This window comes from Sinohyriopsis cumingii, chromosome 8, assembly GCF_028554795.1.
Source record: "Sinohyriopsis cumingii isolate HCF-2022 chromosome 8, ASM2855479v2, whole genome shotgun sequence".
In the NCBI taxonomy this organism is placed as follows: Eukaryota; Metazoa; Mollusca; class Bivalvia; order Unionida; family Unionidae; genus Sinohyriopsis; species Sinohyriopsis cumingii.
The window spans coordinates 7162612-7186115 of record NC_142968.1 but is presented as its reverse complement, the minus strand read 5'-3'; the positions used below and the strand labels follow the sequence as shown (position 1 = coordinate 7186115).

General features: G+C 35.1%; 1 protein-coding gene across 6 annotated transcripts in view; it reads left to right on the top strand.

Annotated features, from left to right (window-relative positions):
* Positions 1-23504, top strand: part of LOC149792919 (intermembrane lipid transfer protein VPS13A-like) — a 345749-nt gene that overhangs the window by 154262 nt on the left and 167983 nt on the right. For all 6 annotated transcript variants that reach the window (XM_089966749.1, XM_089966747.1, XM_089966746.1 and 3 more), the window contains 4 exons: positions 12381-12466; positions 16483-16617; positions 17782-17912; positions 22210-22326. In XM_089966749.1, coding sequence (XP_089822875.1) covers positions 12381-12466; positions 16483-16617; positions 17782-17912; positions 22210-22326 — 469 coding nt within the window. The remainder of the gene's footprint in view (positions 1-12380; positions 12467-16482; positions 16618-17781; positions 17913-22209; positions 22327-23504) is intronic.

Below are 23504 nucleotides of genomic sequence, written 5' to 3'. Positions count from 1 at the left end.
ATAAACCAAATTTTTATTAGACAACACTTCTGCAGGGGCAACATCATATTGATTCTAAGGCTGTGGTGAAAGGTCAAGGACTCCTATAGGAAATGTAGCTTGTTTGATTTTTGCTCTGTTAGTAAAAATTTCCTGGAGCAGATTTTTATCAGACTTAATTGGTAGTGTTCATCTGGTCAGATTTATCTCCCTATTGATTCTCAGACTTCATTTGGTCAGAGTTATCTCCCTTTAGATTATCAGACCCAGAAGTCAGAAGTCCAGGTAAATGGAGTTCCATTTGTCATTTTGGGTTGCACATGTTAAGACCACTTTCCTCCTGTTTCTCACACCCAACTGTTATCAAGTTAATAATTTTGCCTTACACTTCAGGAATTGTAGCTTTGTATTGAGTCAACAATTGATGTCGTAAAGCTGAAGACTTTCGGATGTGAAGTTGAAAATTTTGTTAATTTTGCATTTGTAGTAGGTACAGTTGGTTGAGGGTGAGGGAATCAGTTTTTTTTGTTGTTTTGGCTGAATTTTTCTTAAATACTTTATTTGGATAGCTGAGAAGAAATTCTTTATTATTTTTGCTTTAAATGGCAACAATTAGTAATTCCATGATATGGTTTTGTTTGTGTTGTCAGTTAAAATGTAAATCAACCACTGTGATAGGATTTTTTGAGTGATGAGTATAACTTGAAATATGTATATTTTCATAGTTCAGCACAGATTAGCAACTGAAAATTATTGCCTACTGTACAACTTGGGTCAAGGAAAGAAAATGTGTCATTTCCTTTGCTTTATGGTCGTCAGTTATTAAATTACGTTTTTGGTACAAAACATTTTCTGTAAAAAATAAACATTTTTTTCAAACTTGAGATAGACTTTTGCTGAGAAGCCAGAAAATGCATGAGGCAGATGAATATTATCATTTGTCATCAAGAATTCCGGAGTCAGAGGGTCTTGTTTGCCAAGTGAAATAGCTGAATGATTATTATAAGAGTTACTTCCCTTACAGTCTATCCCTAAATTGCTTGATACAAATAAATGTATGACCCAAACCAAGGGTATATAGCTACAAAAGTAAACATGAAAGGTAGGGTTTTAATTTTTATTTGTGCAGCTGTGATAGCAGTAGGGGCAATCTTTGAAAGCCTGCAATCGCATGACGATTGGGTCCTTAAAGTGCCATGTAACATATCATACAATATCCAAACAAGTCCATTACCGTAAGAAAGTATTGTATATTTACCCTGGTCTTCCATGGTTTAAGGCACAGTCAGGCATATCAGGACTTGTGTTATTGGCTTGCAGTCATATGTTGGACAGCAAGTATAGTGTCAGTCATTCAAATATTATCATTTGCCACTGTTCGTTTACCATGAGGAAGTGTCCAACATTATTTATCACCCACCATGGACACAAGGAAGTGTCCAACATTATTTATCACTCACCATTGACACAAGGAAGTGTCCAACATTATTATTTGCCACTGATCATTGACATGAGAAAGTGTCAAACATTACATTTGCCACTGATCACTGCTATGAGGAAGTGTCAAACTTCATTATTTGCCACTGATCATTGACATGAGAAAGTGTCAAACATTACATTTGCCACTGATCACTGCTATGAGGAAGTGTCAAACATGCAAATACTATTTATCACTTGCCACTGATCATTAACTAGCCAATAAGCTTTTAACATCGTGGTATATAGAAATGGAAGCTTTTTTTGCAAATGTATTGAATAACTAGATAACATATTCCCAATAGTACAGTGGGGCTTATATTGGTCACACATATTGACTATCTTTGTGACCATGAAACCCAGAGAGTCAGAAACCACCCAGCCTCTTTTTGGAAGACAGTATGAATATATCATGAAATCCAGAGTGTGTCAGAAACCACCCAGCCTCTTTTTGGAAGTAAGTATGAATATATCATGAAATCCAGAGTGTGTCAGAAACCACCCAGCCTCTTTTTGGAAGACAGTATGAATATATCATGAAATCCAGAGTGTGTCAGAAACCACCCAGCCTCTTTTTGGAAGTCAGTATGAATATATCATGAAATCCAGAGTGTGTCAGAAACCACCCAGCCTCTTTTTGGAAGACAGTATGAATATATCATGAAATTCAGAGTGTGTCAGAAACCACCCAGCCTCTTTTTGGAAGACAGTGTGAATATATCATGAAATAGACTTTATTCGTTTGGCACATGCTCATTTCAGGAAGACAGTGTGAATATATCATGAAATACACTTTATTCATTTGGCACATGCTCCTCATTTCAGTTTCATCCAAAAGATCTGGTAATATCATCATTTGTGTTAAAGAAATGTATTCATTTTAAAAATTTTTATGTGTGGAATTGTATTTAAAATACTGTATTGCTCCAATGACAGGACCAAGGGGGCCTAGTGCAGTATTTCTGCCATGATAAAACCAGAGGGCCTTAACAGGGCTGTCATGAGTTTGCACTGGATGTCCTAGGCAAGCGTCACTTTTGGTGCTCCCCTGCCCCCAGCAAAATAGCATCTTTCCCCAAGCGGTCACCAATATCACTTGCCCGTTAAAACAGCCATGGGGCCTAGTACAGAATTTTTGCCATGATAAGACCAAATTGCCATGTACAATATTATTCTCAGGATAAAAGCAGGGGTGGGGATGGGGTGGCTAATATAGTATTACTCCCATGAGATGACTAAGGAGGCCTCGTACAGTATTTCTCTCATGATTAGATGAGGGTTGGTTGGGCAAAACAGTATTTCTCCATGATATGATCAGATGGCTTCATACAGTATTAACCCTATGATAAAACCAGGGGACTTATTGCATTATTTCTCCCATAAGACTTGACAGGCTTAGTACTGCATGTTTTCATGATAAGACCAGGGGGGCCTCATACAATATTTCCTTCATGATAAGACCAGGGGACCTCAGACAGTATTTCCTTCATGATAAGACCAGGGGACCTCAGACAGTATTTCCTTCATGATAAGACCAGGGGGCCTCAGACAGTATTTCCTTCATGATAAGACCAGGTGACCTCAGACAGTATTTCCTTCATGATAAGACTAGGGGACCTCAGACAATATTTCCTTCATGATAAGACCAGGGGACCTCATACAATATTTCCTTCATGATAAGACCAGGGGACCTCAGACAGTATTTCTTCCATGACCATTGAGCTAGCCAAAAAAGAAATTGTTAACAGTAAGAGGTGGACCTATTTTCAAACAGATAGCTTTACTAAATTATTGCCACAATTGAGGAATGGCCTTGTCATCAGATAAATACAGTATTTTGTTTATTTTATTCAGAATTTAATAATTAATTTTATTCATATTGCATTATTATATTAATATTTATCTTGTATTGTGCTTTTTATATTTTGTTTGTTACTCTTTAAATATTATTTTGTTGTTGGTAAGGAATAGACAGATCGTTGCAGCGAGACATGTTTTAAATAGTATCATCTACTTTCATGGATCTCAATTTTCATTGATTTTAAGAAGAAAAAAAAGACATTTTCATGGATACTTAAATTCATCACTGTCAAAGTTTGCACATTTTTTGCATCAACACCACGCTTGAAGGGTTTTATAAATTAGTTTATCTTCTCATCAGTTTGGATAATGTCATCTTTTCACATCGAACCAGCTGTCCCATAATGCAGTGTCAACATTTGATGAGGTCAGAGCCTGTCATAGAGTAAATATGTTATCATAATTGATAAACAATGGAATCACTCTTTTGTTTGAGCCGGCCACACTAAAAACCAACTTCAGCCACAAGACTTTACTTGAAACATTGTCAATGAATCCATTTGATGCTTAATGGATTCTTGCAGCACACATGAAAATGTTTGAAAGATCATATATAAGTATCCATGGCTTTGAGAGTTCTGGAGTTTTTTCTAATTCAGCAATTGCATAAGTTTTACTTAACATTTTGTGTGTACCAGACAACTTGAATGACATGATGTTGATTCAGTGGGTTTCTCCAAAAATCAGCGAAGTGTGAGCTGAAGTACTCTGCTGTCGTTGGTGTAAATACACTGTGTTTAAATAATAATTGTGATGCAAGCAAAAGTTTTACTTTTTACAGTCCTATTATTCATTGTGATTAAGCATGCATGGATAAAATTATATACTTTCACAAGGAAGAATCAATGTGAATAATGATTAAGTTTAATTTTCATCTATTTCATAATTTCTATTTTTTCTGTCATTTTCAGTAATTAACTGTTTAAATACATTATGATTTTTCTTGTTCACTCTATTCTTACTTATCTCAGAACATAATGATTTAAGGCATTGAATGGAAATTATGCCTACTGGATACCATACAGATATGTGTGCGTGGAACAATGTAAAATGCCTTATAACTCTTTTGCAGTCTTTTTAAGGGTTACAGTAAAACAAACAAATAAAATGAAAACCAATAATTTTAGCTAGAGTTCAGAAATAACATTGGTAAATGGACAGAAAGTCATGGGAAAAGAGGTCACAAATGCGTACTAAATACTAAATTTGACCATTCAATACAATCATCAATAATCCAGATATTAGTATCCGAAATAGTTAATCCTTGTGACGAATGAATCGTTATAGCATATCCTAGAGTCCATGGAGTTTTCTCCATCGTTAACACACTCTCAAGAACACTCACAGGAACTAAAACAGTATTATTTAACACAAGATTTTGTTTACTACCGCAGCCTGGAATTTCAGTGTTAATATTTTGTCATCACATATCTGCTGGTTGATAACACAATGGTACAGGTAGATTTGAAAACTTTATGTAACAGAAATAGTTGTTGTTGAAGTGTATCACAAACTATCTTTCTACTTGTAACTATCAAATCATCTTGTCTCCATAAATTCCAATAATTGTTCATGGCAGTTTCTCAACCTATGCATTATTTCACACTGAATTTTATTTGGTTGTATTCTGATTAATTTCTTAAGCAGTCTCAATTCTGGATCAAGCGCTCTGTAATCATCTGTTATTTCTTCATAATGATCCACAAATGTTTTTAACCATTCATGCGGGGATAATCCAACAAAGGAGGGTGTTTGGCCATGATTGCCATACATAATAACAGCAGTATTTTTTTGTCAACAACCAATCAAGAAATATTTTTAATGTCTCCAGTGACACTGCACATATTTCATCCCAGATAATCTTTGGAATATATTTTTCACCCATTTGTTCAGGAGTCCATGTATCTCCCTTCCAACGGAAAAGGCTATGACAAGTATGCAATTTAACTCGTTCGTTCATTTCTCTGGCTAGTCTATGTGCAGGGGTTAACACAATTATATCAAGTCCACGAAATAATTTGATCACATGTGTTGTTTTACCAGAACCTCCCGGTTCATTGAGATAAACAGTCTTATGTCTGGTCACAGGATCATATACCGATAGTGCTGATGACAGTTTTGATATTTGATCATTTTTGTAATAAACATCCTTAATTTCAAAATTGGCAGATTCAGAATAACTATCTTTTCTTGTTTTCTTCTCCTTTCGCCCCATGATGAATCAGCGCCAATATGTAATTGTTCTAGCAATCATGTATTTTTTATTGATATAAAATGAATCTGTGGTGACTCTAACCATGGTATCAGGAAATCTATTTATCATCGATAATAAATTTATTGAAATGTATGCGAGTATTGAAGATCTTAAATGAGTAAACTGCAGTGACTCACCATCAATATAGCTCACAATTTAGTTCCATCCAATAAGTTAACTTTGACTTATAAAAGTGTGATGTGACTCAAAAATTGTTAAAGCTACGTTAAATATAAAAATCACATCACATCACATCATCCAACATGAAGACCACTTCCAGCTATCAGACTTGCAGTTATATTTGTTTCTTTTTCTGACAGGGGTACACCAGTCAACTTGGCTAATTTTTGATTTGCAGCTTGATTTATTATCTTACTAACATTTACAGGCATAACTTCAGTGCTGGGTAATTTTACTGGCTGTGGTTTTCATCGTATTAATCATGCTGGTCTATGCTTATTGCCAAGAACGCTTTACTAGCAACATCACCAAGAGCACCAATACCTTTGCAATGAACAACGTCAGTAGCTTTCATTCCCAGTTGTTTTGCAATCGGTATTGCTTTTGGGGCTATCCTTCTAAATAGACCCTTAACAGCATTACCGAATCCATCAACGTAGATCACTTTGTATGTTGGTATTGCGAATTTATCACCCTGACCATGATCGATCCATGTTGAGCATTGTGTATGATCTTATTTTCTTGTCACTGATCTAATTGCATACCCTTAGTCATCAGTGATTTTACTGTCTCAGTAATCATCAACTATTTCTTCAATGAGGGACCGATAAACATTAATGTCCATGATACTGCCTCTAAATAATCTCTGACAGATAGCAGCTGCTTCATTAATGATTTATGGGAAATTATTACTGGCTCATTTTCCTTCAATCAAAATTTTTTTGTCGTTTAATGTCGGCAAGGATGTTGCTAGGACATGGAGTAATAATACCACTTCCTCGAGTGACCCAATCACTCAGACCACTTCCAGTTGTTTCTTCTGCTTCTTTCTTACTTGGTGAATGTAACTCCTTCCTTTGTCCAATTTCTTCAAATTCCAAATCATCTTTTTGTTTCCTTGCTCGATCAACCTTTTTAAGGTTTGACTTCATTTTTTTTCTTTTCATTTCCTTGAACGTTTAGCTTTTTCAAGTTTCAACTTTATTTCTTCGTATCTTTGTCCCCTTTCCTGCATTGATTATCTAATATACTCATCTACTTTCGGGTCAAAAATATTAATCTGATTAACATCTTTATCACATCTGATTTTTGGAGTATTTGTAGCGATGCTATATACATCCCTATTCCAATCGACAGATCTCATTGTTCTAATGTATTCGGGTTTTACATACTTATCTCTTTTGTAATATCCAAATGCAGCAATATCAATTATTTGGTCTGGGTCTTTTAGAGCGGCAATACCTTCCGGTGGTAGTTGAGCTGCTTGAAGACGTCCAACAATATCAACAGGCAATGTTTCAAGAGCTTTTTTAGCTTCCTCAGTTGCTGTAACAATTCTCTTTGTTGGTTTGACAATTGGTTTAAATAAGTGTTCTGTACCCTCTGTAAATTCCACCTGAGACTACTGATGCTCTTGTAATTTTTGCTTGACAGTTGTTGTTGTTGTTGTTGTGGGGTTTAACGCCATTTTTCAGCACATGATAGGCTATGCATGGTGGCCAGTATTAATGTTGGAGGAAGAACCAGGGAAAACCCAGAGAAAAACCACCGACCCATGAGAAGCTACTGGCAAGCTTTCTCACATACCCACATTGGCTGAATCCTAGACTCTAACCCACGCAGACAGAGGTGAGATGGCAGTGATCCATAACGGAATGCACTTTAGATCACTCGGCCACTCGGAGCCCCTTGCTTGACAGAATTGTGTATATATTTCTTTATCACCTCTAGATGCTCTTGAGCTGATCTAGCTGTGTGAGATTCCATTATTGATATAATCATGACTTAATTACTCACACACTACAGCAGCAGGGAGGGTGAACAATGACCAGTAAGTGTCTGGGTGGGTAAGTGAACATTCATAAAAAGTTGAAAATACGAGCGACAAAAATAAAGTAACAAAATGAGCTAACCCAATTAGAGAAAATCTCGGTCGGTTAGAGGCTTCGGTTTGACGTTATTTACCTTGTATTTTCATTTTTCTTTTAATGAAGTTTTATTTTCAAAGAAGTCTTGGTCCAAAATTGGACTGTTCACCATCCCTGCTGCTAATGTGCATATACCAGTAACAAAATATCCATATACATGTAAGAAAATGTACTTACATATGTAACTAAATGTGTATATAAAAGTAATAAAATATCCATATACATGTAAGAAAATGTACTTACATATGTAACTAAATGTGTATATAAAAGTAATAAAATATCCATATACATGTAAGAAAATGTACTTACATATGTAACTAAATGTGTATATAAAAGTAATAAAATATCCATATACATGTAAGAAAATGTACTTATACATGTAAAAAAATGTGTATATAAAAATAATAAAATGTGCATGTGCATGTAATAAAATGCATATACCAGTAACAAAATATACATATACATGTAAGAAAATGTACTTACATTTGTAATTAAATGTGTATATAAAAGTAATAAAATGTGCATATGCATGTAATAAAATGCATATACATGTAATAAAATATCCATATACATGTAAGAAAATATCCATATACATGTAATAAAATGCATATACATTTAAGAAAATGTACTTATATATGTAACTAAATGTGTATATAAAAATAATAAAATGTGCATGTACATGTAATAAAATGTGCATATACATGTAAGAAAATGTGCATATACATGTAAGAAAATATCCTTATACATGTCAGAAAATGTACCTATATATGTAACTAAATGTGTATATAAAAGTAATAAAATGTGCATATACATGTAATAAAATGCATATACATGTAATAAAATGTGTATATAAAGTAATAAAATGTGCAGATAGATGTAATAAAATGCATATACATTTAATGAAATATGAATTCACGTACCAAAGCATATAATGGTATGTTACATAATTTCAGTGCATCACATTCTTATATAATAACTTGCTATAAGTTAAATACTGCAGTTGCCACAGCCTTGTTGTTAGCTGGCAATCATTAACAACTTAAGCTTTTCCAACCTTTAGCCAACAGCAAGCAATCCAATTAGTTACTCATTAGTTTCATTTCAAACTCTATTATAGTCAAGGGAGCACTGGTTTAAAATTTTCCAAGCCCATTTTGGAATGGAATGAAAGTTTTAGTCAAGAACATAAATCTTTCTATGTCTTTGATTTTGTTAATTGTTATCTGTGGACAAATTCCTGGTTTGAGTGTCAGCTAAATGTAGATAGTTCCCTGCAGTGTATAAGATTTTTGATTGGCAGGTTGCCACTATCCTAGGAACTCGGTATAATCAACATGAGTAGTTTTTTAATACTGTATATATTCAAAGAAAAGAACATTTAATGCCAAACAGAAATTTCAGACATAACATTTCGGGTTTTTTAATTGTATCTTGCATGTATGTGTTATTGAAAGTGCTGAATTTTGTATGGACTGAATTAACTTGAGATTCTGTGTAATCCCAGAATTTTTAGTTTGGAATTATTAGACAAGTTAGAACTCTAAAGCCAAAACTCATGGTTCTGTATTTGAAACATCTGGATATTTACCATTGACAATGCTGGTTCTTCTTCTTGTGATGTAGATTTTGTATAAGTATATTTTTAGCATTTTCTTTTGACAACATTTTCCAGAGTGAGTTTCCATGACGATAAGAGTCTTATGTTTTTGATGATTTGAAGATGTAAATGTTACTGTCTTCACTCGCTTAAGACAGTTGTAACTACAGACAGTACAGACAGATTCTCTTGTTGCACAATGACCTGCAGATCAGAGTCTTTGTTGATAGTTCTACTGATTACTCCTAACAGCTACACACAGAGCCAGGGCTGCCTTTACCTTATGCAGTTGCAGGTCTGGGTCTGGGCAGTTTGCAGTCAGATGTGAATTATATGAGTACATACAGTTGTTTAATTGCCATAGATACCCGTTTTACTGTCTTCATGAATATAACAATAATCAGAGTGAATGCAATGGTTAAATTGTAATCACCTTTCTTAAATCATCAGTAATGAAACTGATATTGTCTATTTCAAATCAAAACCTGTTTATCAGTGAACAGCATATATTAGACTTCTAAAAAACGTTTTCTGACTCTCTGTAGGTTCTGTGCATGAAATGAGAAAGACTAATACCCCGTCTGGAAACCAGTTTTGTTGCCATTATCATTCCTTTCTGTTATTTTTTTTCTTTCTCACTTTTGTTGTTATTGATTTATACATTAAGAAAATATTTTGTTTTTTGCATTAGTGTCCATACATTCCACATTCTGTTGTCATAAAATTGCATTGTTTTTGCATTTTTGTCCATATCTCCCACATTATGTTGTCAGAAAACTCCATTGTTTTATCCTACATGGAATATCACTGCACTAAAAGTCACATGACTAAGTAAAGACATACATGTCAAGTTTAGTCAAACCTCTTGTTCCAGCAACTCTCTGCAATGAGACAACTCCCAAATTACAACCACATTTAGTCAACCCACTATCTTATATAAAAATTATTTTCTGAAATCAGACTATATCCCAGTTCAGACCACTTTTCTAAACTCTGATTGGTGGTCCTGGTGTGCTCTTGGGAAAGGCATCTAGCTTCCATTTCTCAGCATGATATAAGCTGTAGTTTTAAAAACAACCAGGTAAACAACTGATGGGTGGTCTTGGTGGGGAGATTTTACTATTCTTTGCAATGCTGAGTTACTGACATTTTCTAAGATGTTGACTAACATTTTTTCTGAACAGATAATTTTACTTCATGAATATTTCTGTTTATAAATACAAAATTTCACAATTAATCATCTTTAACATTGCTTTCCCTTGATTATTTGCAATAATAATGGAGCCCCTATATTTATATTTCCTTTCGCTAAACTGTCCTTTGTTGTAAAGCTTTACTTTATAATTGCCCTCACTCACCTGTATTTTGCAAACAAGATTATGTGTATTATTCATTCCTTTACCTTGATTGTCCCTTATAAACAAGTTTTACTTTATCATTCACTCCCTCATTTGTCCTGTTTAAACAGGTACCACTATTGCTTTCCTCCTATGACTGACTTGGGTAAACTGTTTTCCATGTATTTGTCATTGCCGTCCCTTGTCTTTGATAAACTAGATTCACTGTATTTATCATTACTGTCCTTTGAGTGTCTTTGATAAACTGGATTCACTGTATTTATCATTACTGTCCTTTGAGTGTTTTTGATAAACTGGATTCACTGTATTTATCATTACTGTCCTTTGTGTGTTTTTGATAAACTGGATTCACTGTATCATTACTGTCCTTTGAGTGTCTTTGATAAACTGGATTCACTGTACATGTATTTATCATTGTCAACAGTTAAATGCTCTTAGTGAACAGTATATATCATTGTTAACCTTTGAGTGTCGTTTGGATTCATTGTATTTATCGTTATTGTTCTTCAGATGTCCTTAATAAACAGGATGTAAATAGAATTCACTATCTCTATCATTACTGTTCTTTGAGCACCTTTAATAAAAAATGAAATAAAAAGTATTCACTGTATTTATCTTTACCATCCTGTGTATGTCATTAATAGGTTCAGTGTATGTAATTTTACCATCCAAGTGAGTGTCATTATTTGGTTCAATGTATTTATCTTCACCATCCTGTGTATGTCATTAATAGGTTCACTGTATGTAATTTTACCATCCAAGTGAGTGTCATTAATTGGTTCAATGTATTTATCTTCACCATCCTGTGTATGTCATTAATAGGTTCAGTGTATGTAATTTTACCATCCAAGTGAGTGTCATTAATTGGTTCAATGTATTTATCTTCACCATCCTGTGTATGTCATTAATAGGTTCACTGTATGTAATTTTACCATCCAAGTGAGTGTCATTAATTGGTTCAATGTATTTATCTTTACCATCCTGTGTATGTCATTAATAGGTTCAGTGTATGTAATTTTACCATCCTGTGAGTGTCATTAATAGGCTCACTATGTAATTTTACCATCCTGTGAGTGTCATTAATTGGTTTAGTGTATTTATCTTTACCATCCTGTGAGTGTCATTAATTGGTTTAGTGTATTTATCTTTACCATCCTGTGAGTGTCATTAATTGGTTCAATGTATTTATCTTCACCATCCTGTGTATGTCATTAATAGGTTCACTGTATGTAATTTTACCATCCAAGTGAGTGTCATTAATTGGTTCAATGTATTTATCTTTACCATCCTGTGTATGTCATTAATAGGTTCAATGTATGTAATTTTACCATCCTGTGAGTGTCATTAATAGGCTCACTGTATGTAATTTTACCATCCTGTGAGTGTCATTAATTGGTTTAATGTATTTATCTTTACCATCCTGTGAGTGTCATTAATTGGTTCAGTGTATGTATCTTTAATAATGTTTCCTACCTGAAATATTCTCAGCATGTTTTTTATTTTGTAATGTTTTTCTAATTTCATGGTGTTTGTTTTTGTAATAATATTATTATATCTTTTTTATCTTATAAGTGTTGTCTAATGTTGTAAAGCGCTTAGAGCTTCTAAAGATTAGGCGCTATACAAAGTCCTCATTATTATTATTATTTTCTTTACCATCCAGTGAGTGTCATTAATTGGTTTAGTGTATTTATCTTTACTATCCTGTGTGTATCATTAACAGGTTTATTGTATAAATTTTATTGCAGGATGATCCAGAGGAGTTCCATTAGCTCTGATGACAGCAACATGGTAGATGTCTCATTTAAACAAGATGCCAACAAAGATAAGAAAGGTGAACTTGCATAGGCAACATTGTTACCAAGGGCAACCAAACAGGAAGCTCAGGTGGTAGATGCTGCCTCTTTGTATGCACCACTATTATGCTCATTAAAAAACAAAAGACTTAAGACATGAAGGCAAAAAGGGTGAAAATCATTTTTATGCATGAAATGCTTACAACATTAACAATATTTGCAAGAAAGCATCACCTGATGCGCTGATTCTTAGCTTTATTGGTTATTACTACTCGCCGAGATGGGAAAGCTTTATCAGCATGGGGTTTTCACTAGAAGACTTCCTATGATGTCTTGTTTTTCCTCAACAAAAATGGTAGAGCTCTGATATCCAATGTGACTACCACAGTAGACATCTTGAGAAAATCTTTTTAGTGCTGCTCTTTATGAATGGAAAGTCATATTGACACGATCATTTAACTGGACAACTTTGTATAATGTTGAGTTTGTCCAGTTGAAAGTAGTATACCAAACTAATGGTCAACATGACTGATAGTCATGTCAGCATGGAGTTTTTTTTACCAAAAGCCTTCATGTGATATTTAGTTGGACTTAAACGAAAATGGTGCTGATCTATCCAGAGTGTCCACCATGGCTGCTATCTTAAAAATGTTGCTATTGCTAATCCTGAGTGGAAGTTGGTTTTCACCAAAAGACTCTTCATCATATCTAGTTGGTTTCAAATTATAATGATGCTGATCTGACCACCAGTATGGCCACCATGGTAGCCATCTTGAAAATCTTGTTAATGCTTCTCATTGTAGATGGATTGTCATGTAGCAAAATAGGGTTTTCACTAAAAATTATTGGGGATCCCAGGTGGCAGAGTGGTCTAAGGCACTCGCCTTTACAGATCACTGAGGTCTCAACTCTGTCAGGGCAGGTTTAAGTCTTGGCTTAGCCAGCATGGATATGTAAGAAAGCTTGCCAATAGCTTCCTGTTTGTTGGTGGTTCTTTATGGAGTTTTCCTGGGTTCTTCCTCTACCAAATTTACTGGCTGCCTTGCATAGCCTATCACGTGTTGAAAAATGGCATTAAACCTATAATTGGCAGCAGCAAATGATTTATTATGATCCTTAATTATAATGGTGCTGATCTGATGTCCAGTATGGTTACCATGGTAGCCATCTTGAATATCTTATACATCTTAGGGTTTCACCAAAAGACTATTCTTCTAAGCAAAAGAGGTGCCACTGTAACATCCAATATGGCTGATACAATGAAATGGTGCCAGTCTTGCATCCAGTATGGCTGATACAGCAGATACAAAACTCCTGTTGTTGCTGAGAAGTATTTGAGATGATGTCAACAACTAGGCAGTTAAAAAGACTAAATGATCTTATCTTGTATCCTTGGAATTCAGTAGTAGAATGTCAGTCCCTTCGAGGGACTCTTGCTCTAAATATTTTCCAGGGACATTCACAGAGTTTGCTCTTGGTGCCTTTGGCCATTGACAAATATGGCCACTGTTACTAAAAATAGGAAGACCTTTGAACAGCTTCTGAGGAACTGCTTAACAGAATTTGAACAAATTAGACCAAAAGCGTTTTGTTACAGATGGTTTTCTTATTGGTTCAGATAATGCCAATTTTCCTCAAATAATGGTCAGTGTTGCTAGATCTTGAATAAAATCCTTGAAATGACTTCTCAGAAACTGCTGATCAAAAGTTCTACGAAATTTGACCCCAAAATAGACCCACTTATTTCTGCTACTAAAAATAGAAGAACTTTAATAACTTCTTAAAAGCTGAAAAATAGAATTTTATCAAATTTGATGGACTGTGTCCTAGGTTAAATACCTTTCGTGTCTACAGACATGATACCTGTTCACAATCAAATATGCTCAACATTATTAAAAATGGAAAAACGTTTCAAAAATATATAAAATTTTAGAAAATCTAAAAGCTATAAAAATAACAAAATCTTTATAAAACAAACCTCCATTTATTAGAATTTGACCACTTTAGACATTAAACAACCTGGCATGGAGGTCTTTGAATACGTTGCAAGTCATGTTGATGTACCATCAGATATGGCTGAATGTATCCACTGTATGTACCAGTTACTACTGTGGCTGATGTTCAGACACCACTAGGTTCAATGTAATTTTTTGGTGGTGAAGGGTCTGTCTTTATAATTAGTGGTATTTTTGAAGAAACATATTGTACCTCAAAAATTCTTTCTTCTTTAGATATGTTACCCAGTCATATTACATTAGGAGAATACTTAAAAGGTGAGGATAGTTGCATTCCTCTACCCTGGAGAAATTCACACATCTGATCCCCACTGGGTCAAAGTGGCATTCCTCTACCCTGGAGAAATTCACACATCTGATCCCCACTGGGTCAAAGTGGGTCCAATTGAACCTTTTGGGATGAAAGATCTCTGAGGTAAACTCTAGAGAAAGTTGTCCCAGACCTCCATACCATGATATAGATAATGTCAGGGAACAGTTATGCTTGAATGCTATTCATGAGGCTACTGCCATAACTTTGAGTCAACACTGAATTGGGCACTTGTCCATTTACCCAAAGATAATTTGATGAGTCAGCACTGGATTTGGCACTTGTCCATTTACCCAAAGGTAATTTGATGAGCCAACACTGGATTTGGCACTTGTCTGTCTACACATTGATAACTTAATAAGCTGACACTGGATTAGGCACTTGTCTGTCTACACATTGATAACTTAATAAGCCGATTTTGGATTGGCACTTGTCAGTCTACACATTAATAACTTATTAAGCCAATATTGGATTTGGCACTTGTCTGCCTACACATTGATAACTTCACAAGCTGACACTGGATTTATCATAAGTCCATCTTCCAAAAGAAAGATTAATCTTTTCGTACTTACTTCCACGTTTGTGGCCAGAGAAATGATAGCACTTTTGTGTTGAAAAGAAGCTTGGGAGTACTGGACTTTTTTGAGGTCCAACTATTATAATTCATCAGATACTATTGACCCCAGCAATCCCACCCTTTGCCTCTCAAGCATGGTTATTGCCCAGTGTCTATTATTTACTCCAAAAATTGGTTTCAGGTTCATTCAAATGATGCCAGCCTGCCAATAAAAATGGTCACCATTGCTAAGAAAAGAAATTCTTTGAAACAGCTGAAGAGAATATGATGAACTTTGACAGAGAATATGATAAACTTTGACCGAGAATATGATGAACTTTGACAGAGAATATTCCGGCAAATAGGGCTTTAAATTAGGTACTGATGACACTATACAGCAATAAAATATTACCAGCATTACTGGCAGCAGAGAAAAATTTAAGAGCTTCTCAAAATCTTATCAATTGGTTTATGGATTTACCTTCAAATATGGTCACTGTCACTAAAACAAACATTTGAAAGACTTCTTAAAAATTAATGAGTAGAATTTCATCCGATCTGACATACAGCATTCGTGTGTGTGAATCTTTCAGACATATGGATCTGCCTCCAAGTACAAAATGAAAATGCCTTTAAAAAATGACAGAGAAAGCATGTTAGGATAGAGTCTTTTCAGAATTCTTCAAATGATGCATTTTGGCCATGAATTATGAGTGCTGTTTGTACAAATAGAAAAACCTTAAAATGCCTTCCCAAAAACTGCTGCAAAAATCCACCAATCATCCTGGCAGGGAGACTTTTATGTAAATGATGCAGACCTGCTGTGAAATAATTACATTGTACTAAAATTAGTACAACCTTAAAATGACTCCTCATAAACCTCTGAACAGAATTTGAACAAATTAGATAGAAAATATCCAAGCATTTTCAAATTTATGCAGATGATGCTAATCTGCCATACACATATGACCACTGTTACTGAAAATATAAGACCTTCACAAATGTCAATAAACAGCATTATAATCAAGATTTCTTGGCCAACTGCATTTGGAATTGAGTATATGTCAGCCAGGTGAGTGATATGTGATCTCGGGTCTCTTTTTCTTCCTTTTCTTCTTTTTCTTTTTCTTATTCTTTTTCTTCTTCTTCTAATTATTATTTTTATTATTGCAGTGGAGGTGACAGTAATCAGCCTACACGTATGTGTGTGTCTGGAATTCCTTATGGATTTAGCTGATTTCTTCATGAAAGGAATGCCAGAAAGTTCACCTTCACAACCACAGCCACTCAAAAAGGAAGACAAGAAAGGTAGTTTGTATAGAAATGAAATTAGTTGCCCTTTAATGGCAAGATTCATCTCATCAGTTATTGTGATCACACTAAAAAAAAAAGCTTCACATTCAAGCATTGGAAAGGATGGTTGTATTTCAAATACACAGGAGTTGTTTGTAGAAGTCATGTTAAACACTAATAACTTGAGCTTGATATCATTCCAGTGATCAACATTTCCAAAATCATCAGGATGGTCACAGTAACTTTAGTGTCATTCCAGTCATCTACATTTCAAAACTCATCAGGATGGTCACAATAACTTTAGTGTCATTCCAGTCACCTACATTTCAAAACTCATTAGGATTGGCACAATAACTTTAGTGTCATTCCAGTCATCTACATTTCCAAAATCATCAGGATGGTCACAATAACTTTAGTGTCATTCCAGTCATCTACATTTCAAAACTCATCAGGATGGTCACAATAACTTTAGTGTCATTCCAGTCATCTACATTTCAAAACTCATCAGGATGGTCACAATAACTTTAGTGTCATTCCAGTCATCTACATTTCAAAACTCATCAGGATGGTCACAATAACTTTAGTGTCATTCCAGTCATCTACATTTCAGAACTCATCAGGATGGTCACAATACATTTAGTGTCATTCCAGTCATCTACATTTCAAAACTCATCGGGATGGTCACAATAACTTTAGTGTCATTCCAGTCATCTACATTTCAAAACTCATCAGGATGGTCACAATAACTTTAGTGTCATTCCAGTCATCTACATTTCCAAAATCATCAGGATGGTCACAATAACTTAGATTCCATCAAAATATATTTAGCATGATAACTGCTTACCATTTTTGTTTTTTGAGATGGTTTAGAAAAAAATTTGCCTTGGATTTCGAAAATGAGCAGTATTCATCAGCCGAATAAAAGAAAAAAACATGTCTTGAAAACGACTATATTAACAGAAATAAACTAGTTTGATTAATAGAATATCTTTAGTAAAATAAATTATGTAGTAATTAGAAATCCTGTACATAAGTCATTTTCAGTTTTTCTAGACTTTTTTGCAATCATTGATGCTCATATTAAGTTGGTTTGAAATGTTCATTTGTACAAGGGAATTTTTTCTCTTTATCCATATAGGAAAGACTAGCACATGATATATGGCGTTTTATTTTTTTTAGCTGTCCAGCCTGTTAAACAGGCACAATCAACACCAGAAGGTGAGATGACAGTTACACTGAACATTGGCAAGCCAGAAATCATCTTGATTGAGGATCAGACAAATCCATCATCCAACGTACTTGTTCTCAATGTAAGTCAGACAACACTGAATAGTGGCCTGTCATTTTAAGGCCAGTCATTATACCACATTCCATATATAATGCATGATTCATTATGCCATTGTCTTTATATAATACTGGATTCATTATGTCGTGGTATTTATATAATGCAGGATTCATTATGTCACAGTCCTTTTATAACACTGGATTCATTATGCCATGTTCATTAAATAACACATGATTCATTATAACATGGTCCTTATATAAAACACATGGTAATAGATTCCACAAGAATGGCTAAATTTAGTTTTGTCATTGTAATGAATATTATTTACCAATTGAAAAAATGTATGATGCAGATTCATGTTGGTTTCGTGTACAAATGCCCCATTAAATACAAGGAGTTATTTATAGCACACCCCATTAAATACAAGGAGTTATTTATAACACACCCCATTAAATACAAGGACTTGTTTATAATGCACGCCATTATATACAAGGACTTGTAGCATAACCCATTCAATACAAAGACTTGTTTATAACACACACCATTAAATACAAGTATGTGTTTATAACACAGCAAATTTTTTAACAGAAATGTATTTAATTAAATTTGTATATGCAGACATTAAATATAATCCAGTTTTAATAATGCTTTCCAAACTTCTATAACAATGATGAGAACAATAAACCATTTTGTGCCACCATTTAAAAAAGTGTTTTGCACTATTAGAACAGCAATATGTTCTTTTGAAAACAAACACAAAAAAAATATCAAGCCTATGCCAAAAAAGGAGAATTTTATAAAACTTATTTGATCATGGTATAAAATTTCCAACAATAAAATGAGTAAAATATTTATATGAAATCTTGGAGGGCAAATGCTGCTATGCATCTATTCGTTTTGGGCATTCACTTCATCCCATTCCATTTTGTTCACCCAAGAATCTAATGTCAGTGCAATATTGCATCTTAAACTAAAACCACTGAGTGAAGTTGACACAGTTACCTCTGGCATCCCCAATGTTTTTGGACAGCCCAGTCATTGCTGGACTCCTTTAGTTTCCACTAAAGAAACTTTGCTCAAGGGTTATCCATAACATGTTGGGGAGTTTTCTCTGCCCAACTGTTACCTTTTGTGGAACACTGTTGTGCCCATTCAGTTGCTGCTGAATCAGTCACTGACAGAATAAACCAAATTTGATCAATGGCAGCAGACTGCCCCTCTAGGAAAAATGTTTCTTTCGAAATAAAAAGTTAACTGGATCTGGTGTTTGCTGTGTACAAAATGAACAATCATACTTTATTTACATTATAGATACAATACAAATTATTTATGCAGAGAACAACAATTGCGAGTGCCCATTTCGCCCTTGAATACATTCCCCAATCACGTTATGTTAGGAATATTAGCTGCTATCTTGCAAATCCAGCCCTACTAAAGATGAAAATCATCTTTTCCTGTCCATTTCCAATAGACAAAGGGCAATAACTCTTGCTCATTACCTACCCTTGGTACCACAATGTGTCGCTACTGTACTGTACATCATACAGTTTATCCTCTGACAATCCAATCCATTTTTTTGCTCTAATTCAACCATCCAACAGTCATTTTGGATTATTGTGTGGATTAATCATTCTGTTGCTGGTTGTATGCTTTCCTTTTTTTCATTTTCTGCCAGATTTGAATGATTTTGTCACCTTTAGGGACATTGTCTTTTTAAGACTATGTCACAGCACACTATCATTGATATTTGCAGTTTGATTATGAGTTGGCGAGACTTAGACTTTTTTCACTTGCTCTGTTTGTAATGGAGTTGGTTTTAGTGAGTTATTAACATGCTGTATTACTAATTTATGCTTTGTATTTTCCTTCTTGTGTTGTTTCAGTAGAACAGTCAACTAAATATTTGAAATGCTTAAATTCAAAGCATAGTCGATAACTTTTGAACATGACACAGTCTTTTTCGATTTCTTCTTTAGTAATGAGGAATATATTTATTTAGTGAGTTAGTAACTTGATGAATTACTAATTTATGCTTTGCTTTCTCTTTGTGTGTTGTTTAAACAGAATGTTATTTAAAAGCTACATATGTAACTTAAGAGCATGGAAGTCTACCATGACTCTTGTTTTGTTTATACTAAGTATACACTGTCCGTGATATGCAACATCTTTAACATGTGATCATAGGAAGTCTGGGCTCTCATGTTAGCTAGTTAGTCACATCCTGATTAGCTAATCTATGCTATTAGCTAGTTAGTCATATACTGATTAGCTAATCTATGCTATTAACTAGCTAGTCACATAGTGATTAGCTAATCTATGCTATTAGCTAGTTAGTCATATACTGACTTGCTAATCTATGCTTTGTTCTCTCTTATATTGTTTCAGGAGAAATGTTTACTATATACATGAAATGCACATTCAGATCGATAGTTAATTCAGCATTGAAGGGAAGGAAAGATGAATAAGTCAAGGAAGACAGCCTACAGTTCATTGTTAGTGATATCGACTCATCGGGGAGTATTCCCCAATTTTAGGCAGCCTGGTGGGCATGACCTAGCATGGCCTTCATATGTTTAAATCAGGGCGCATGGAGTTCGTATCAGATCAATTGGATCCACCTCCTTATACTAGTGCACAGTTACTGGCCATCCAGCTGACATCCAGCTGTCCAGCTATCACCGACTGTACAGCGGTCACTGACTGTCCAGCATGGGAGACCATTTGAGAAGATGGCCCAGCCATCTAGTTTGTTGCTTGCATTTCTGACTCATTAAAGGAGTGTTTCCCACTTTTAGGCAGCCCACTGGGCATAAGTCCCTCTGTATGTCTGAGCATGGTCTCTGGGCCTAGAAGTCCGAATGCATGGGAATTTATGCCAGATAAATTGGATCCAGTGCATAATAAAACTACACTGACACTGGCAATATAGTCATCACTGACCATCTAGCAGTTCCAACATGGGGACCTTTTCATTGAATCGTTCCAGCCAACTATGATTTACGGGGATCTTAGTGTTTAACCATGCTGTTGGTGACATGCACTTTCTGTGATGGAAATGTCAGTTAGAAATCTGTCTGTCCATCCAGACCTTCGTAATGGCCGCTATTGGTAATAGCTGGACCATCTTCTATACTGCCAGCTTCCAGGCCGACCATTCACCAGGCACACAAATACCAGACTTCTGTATTTTCACTGCTTGTCCACAAGGAAGAGCTAGTGATGTTTTTATTGTGACAGAATTGAGTCTTCATACCACCTGGTATGTCTTCCCCAGAGCTACAAGTAGACCCAGATTTGGTCTCAACACACAATGAGTGCGATGGAAGTCCTTCAAATCCACCATCCATCAGACCTAGCCATGGAACATACTGAAGTTTAGCTTTCAAGCTGCCATTGAGTACATTTATAAGGTGTTGCCCTCCACCCCCTACTGCTACTCAAATGAATTGATCTTGATGAATCTGTCTGGTTCCTTCCCCTATTAGATACATTTAAGGCGACATATGCCTTCAATACTGATCTCCCAGCACTTGACACGAATATAGCAGCTGCTCATATGCCCGCTCATCTGTTTTATTAGGTGAACAAATGTCCCCCTTACCCTTCAGAGCTGGTTTGGGTTGTAGTTGCACCTTCTTCATTGTTGCATTTGGTCTCATTGGCACCTTTCAGACTTGACGGAGACACTGGGCAATAGCCATGCTTGGGAGGCAAAGGGTAGGATTGCTGGGGTCATTGACCAGGGCTATACCATGGCCAATACTTCGATGGGTTTGGTCAATTTACTTCTGTTATGCATGTCTGCAATCCACATCTCAAACCTTGTCATACCTTGTGATACCCTCCTTGTCCGAACAATCCTGTTTGGGTCACTATTGCTTTTGAAGAAGCACAGAGGAATTTTGGAGGCATTAGCTCAGGTTATTCAACACATCCTGTTAGCTTTTACTGGATTGACCAGTGAAAGATAAGGGTCTAAGATTAAATGACCCCAGTCTGTGTTGCTTATGTAATTTGGAGAATGGGTTATCATTCCCATGGGGAATCCAGCTGTTCTGCTCTAGAAGGATACCCAAGGTAGAGGTCAGATGCTTATCATCCCTTCCTCCTATTACTTATTCTCCTAAAGTAATGTGATTGGGGAACATATTGGAAGGAGAAAGCAAATTTTTAAGTAACTTATTTATCTCTGAGAATATTTACCCAATGACATTACTTAAAAACCCTCCCAACCACCCAGCCATTCAAGCATCCTTGTTAGTATCTCTGTCACAGCCCTGTTAAATATAAATTTTAATGATAATTTCCAAATCTCTTTGTAGATGGAGCTGATGTTCAAAATGAGAGTCAATGCTGAGTCACAGGAGATGTCTGCAGCTATCAGTGGACTAGAAATTGTATCATCTATGTATGAGAAAATGCATTCATTTGGAACTGTGGTATGAATTCCTAGATTCTCTTTTAGATTGCATGATTCATGCTAATTTCCAAAACAGTACAGCCAAAAATCAACCAAAAGTTGGAAAATTACACACAATATGAACAAGTCATGCATTTGTTTTACTTTATTAAATTCCCATTGTATATAAAAAAATAATAATTCCTGTTTGAAATGAATATGAGTGTTTGAATAAATTTTCAGTTCAATTATAGACCTTGGATTTCTATATTAAATACATTCATACCAGTTTTTGGGTTACTATTTCACATGCATAAGCTTTGTGAGATATAGTCACTTTTCAGCTGTTGTCATTAGTGGATAGGAACATTGTCATTAAGAATGTTAAAGTTTTCGTTGTAGATTTTCTTGTAAACTGGTTAGACTGTAAACAACATTGACGCAGGTGAGACACTGTGTTCTATGGATTTCTATTTCGGATGGATTTAAGGAAACAAGTAAAAGACATGGGTACGCTGATAATTTCTAACCTATGGGTGGAATGGTCATGTGTTCCTTGTGCATTCTTGGTCTTTCAAATATATTAAAAAATTGGTTATGAAAGGAATTTGATGAAACTTGCAATGAGGATTTATTTTAGTAAAATATCAGCAGGAAAATCAGTATAAATTAGTGAGGTGGTCTTTCTTTGAATTTTTATTTCATATTTGTGGTGATCTTGTTTTGATAGAATGTCCTAATAATAAGCAGAGGATCCCATTTACAATGGGACAAATCATATATCGTTATTAAAATACAGTGTCGTTAAAAAGATGCAGTCTTTGGTGTACAGAATAAGGACTCATATTGCTACATACAAAAGTTACTAGACACCTGATTTTTTTAAACACATTTGACCGCTCCGGTGGCCTAGTGGTTAGAGCTTCCACCTTGGATGCGGGAGGTCATGGGTTCAGTCCCCGGCTAAGTCATACCAAAGACTTACAAAAATAGTACTAACAGCTGCCTCACTTGCGCTCAACATTAAGAGGTTAGTGTTAGGACTGGTTGACCTGGTATCAGGATAATGTGACTGGGTGGGATATCATGCTACATGTCTGTGACATGATGCCCCAGTGCTGGGCATCACTATAAACTGCCACACTGCAGTTATGACTGAAATTTTTTAAAGCATTAATTAGACACCATTCTTCGTGTCTAATTAATGCTTGGAAGGAT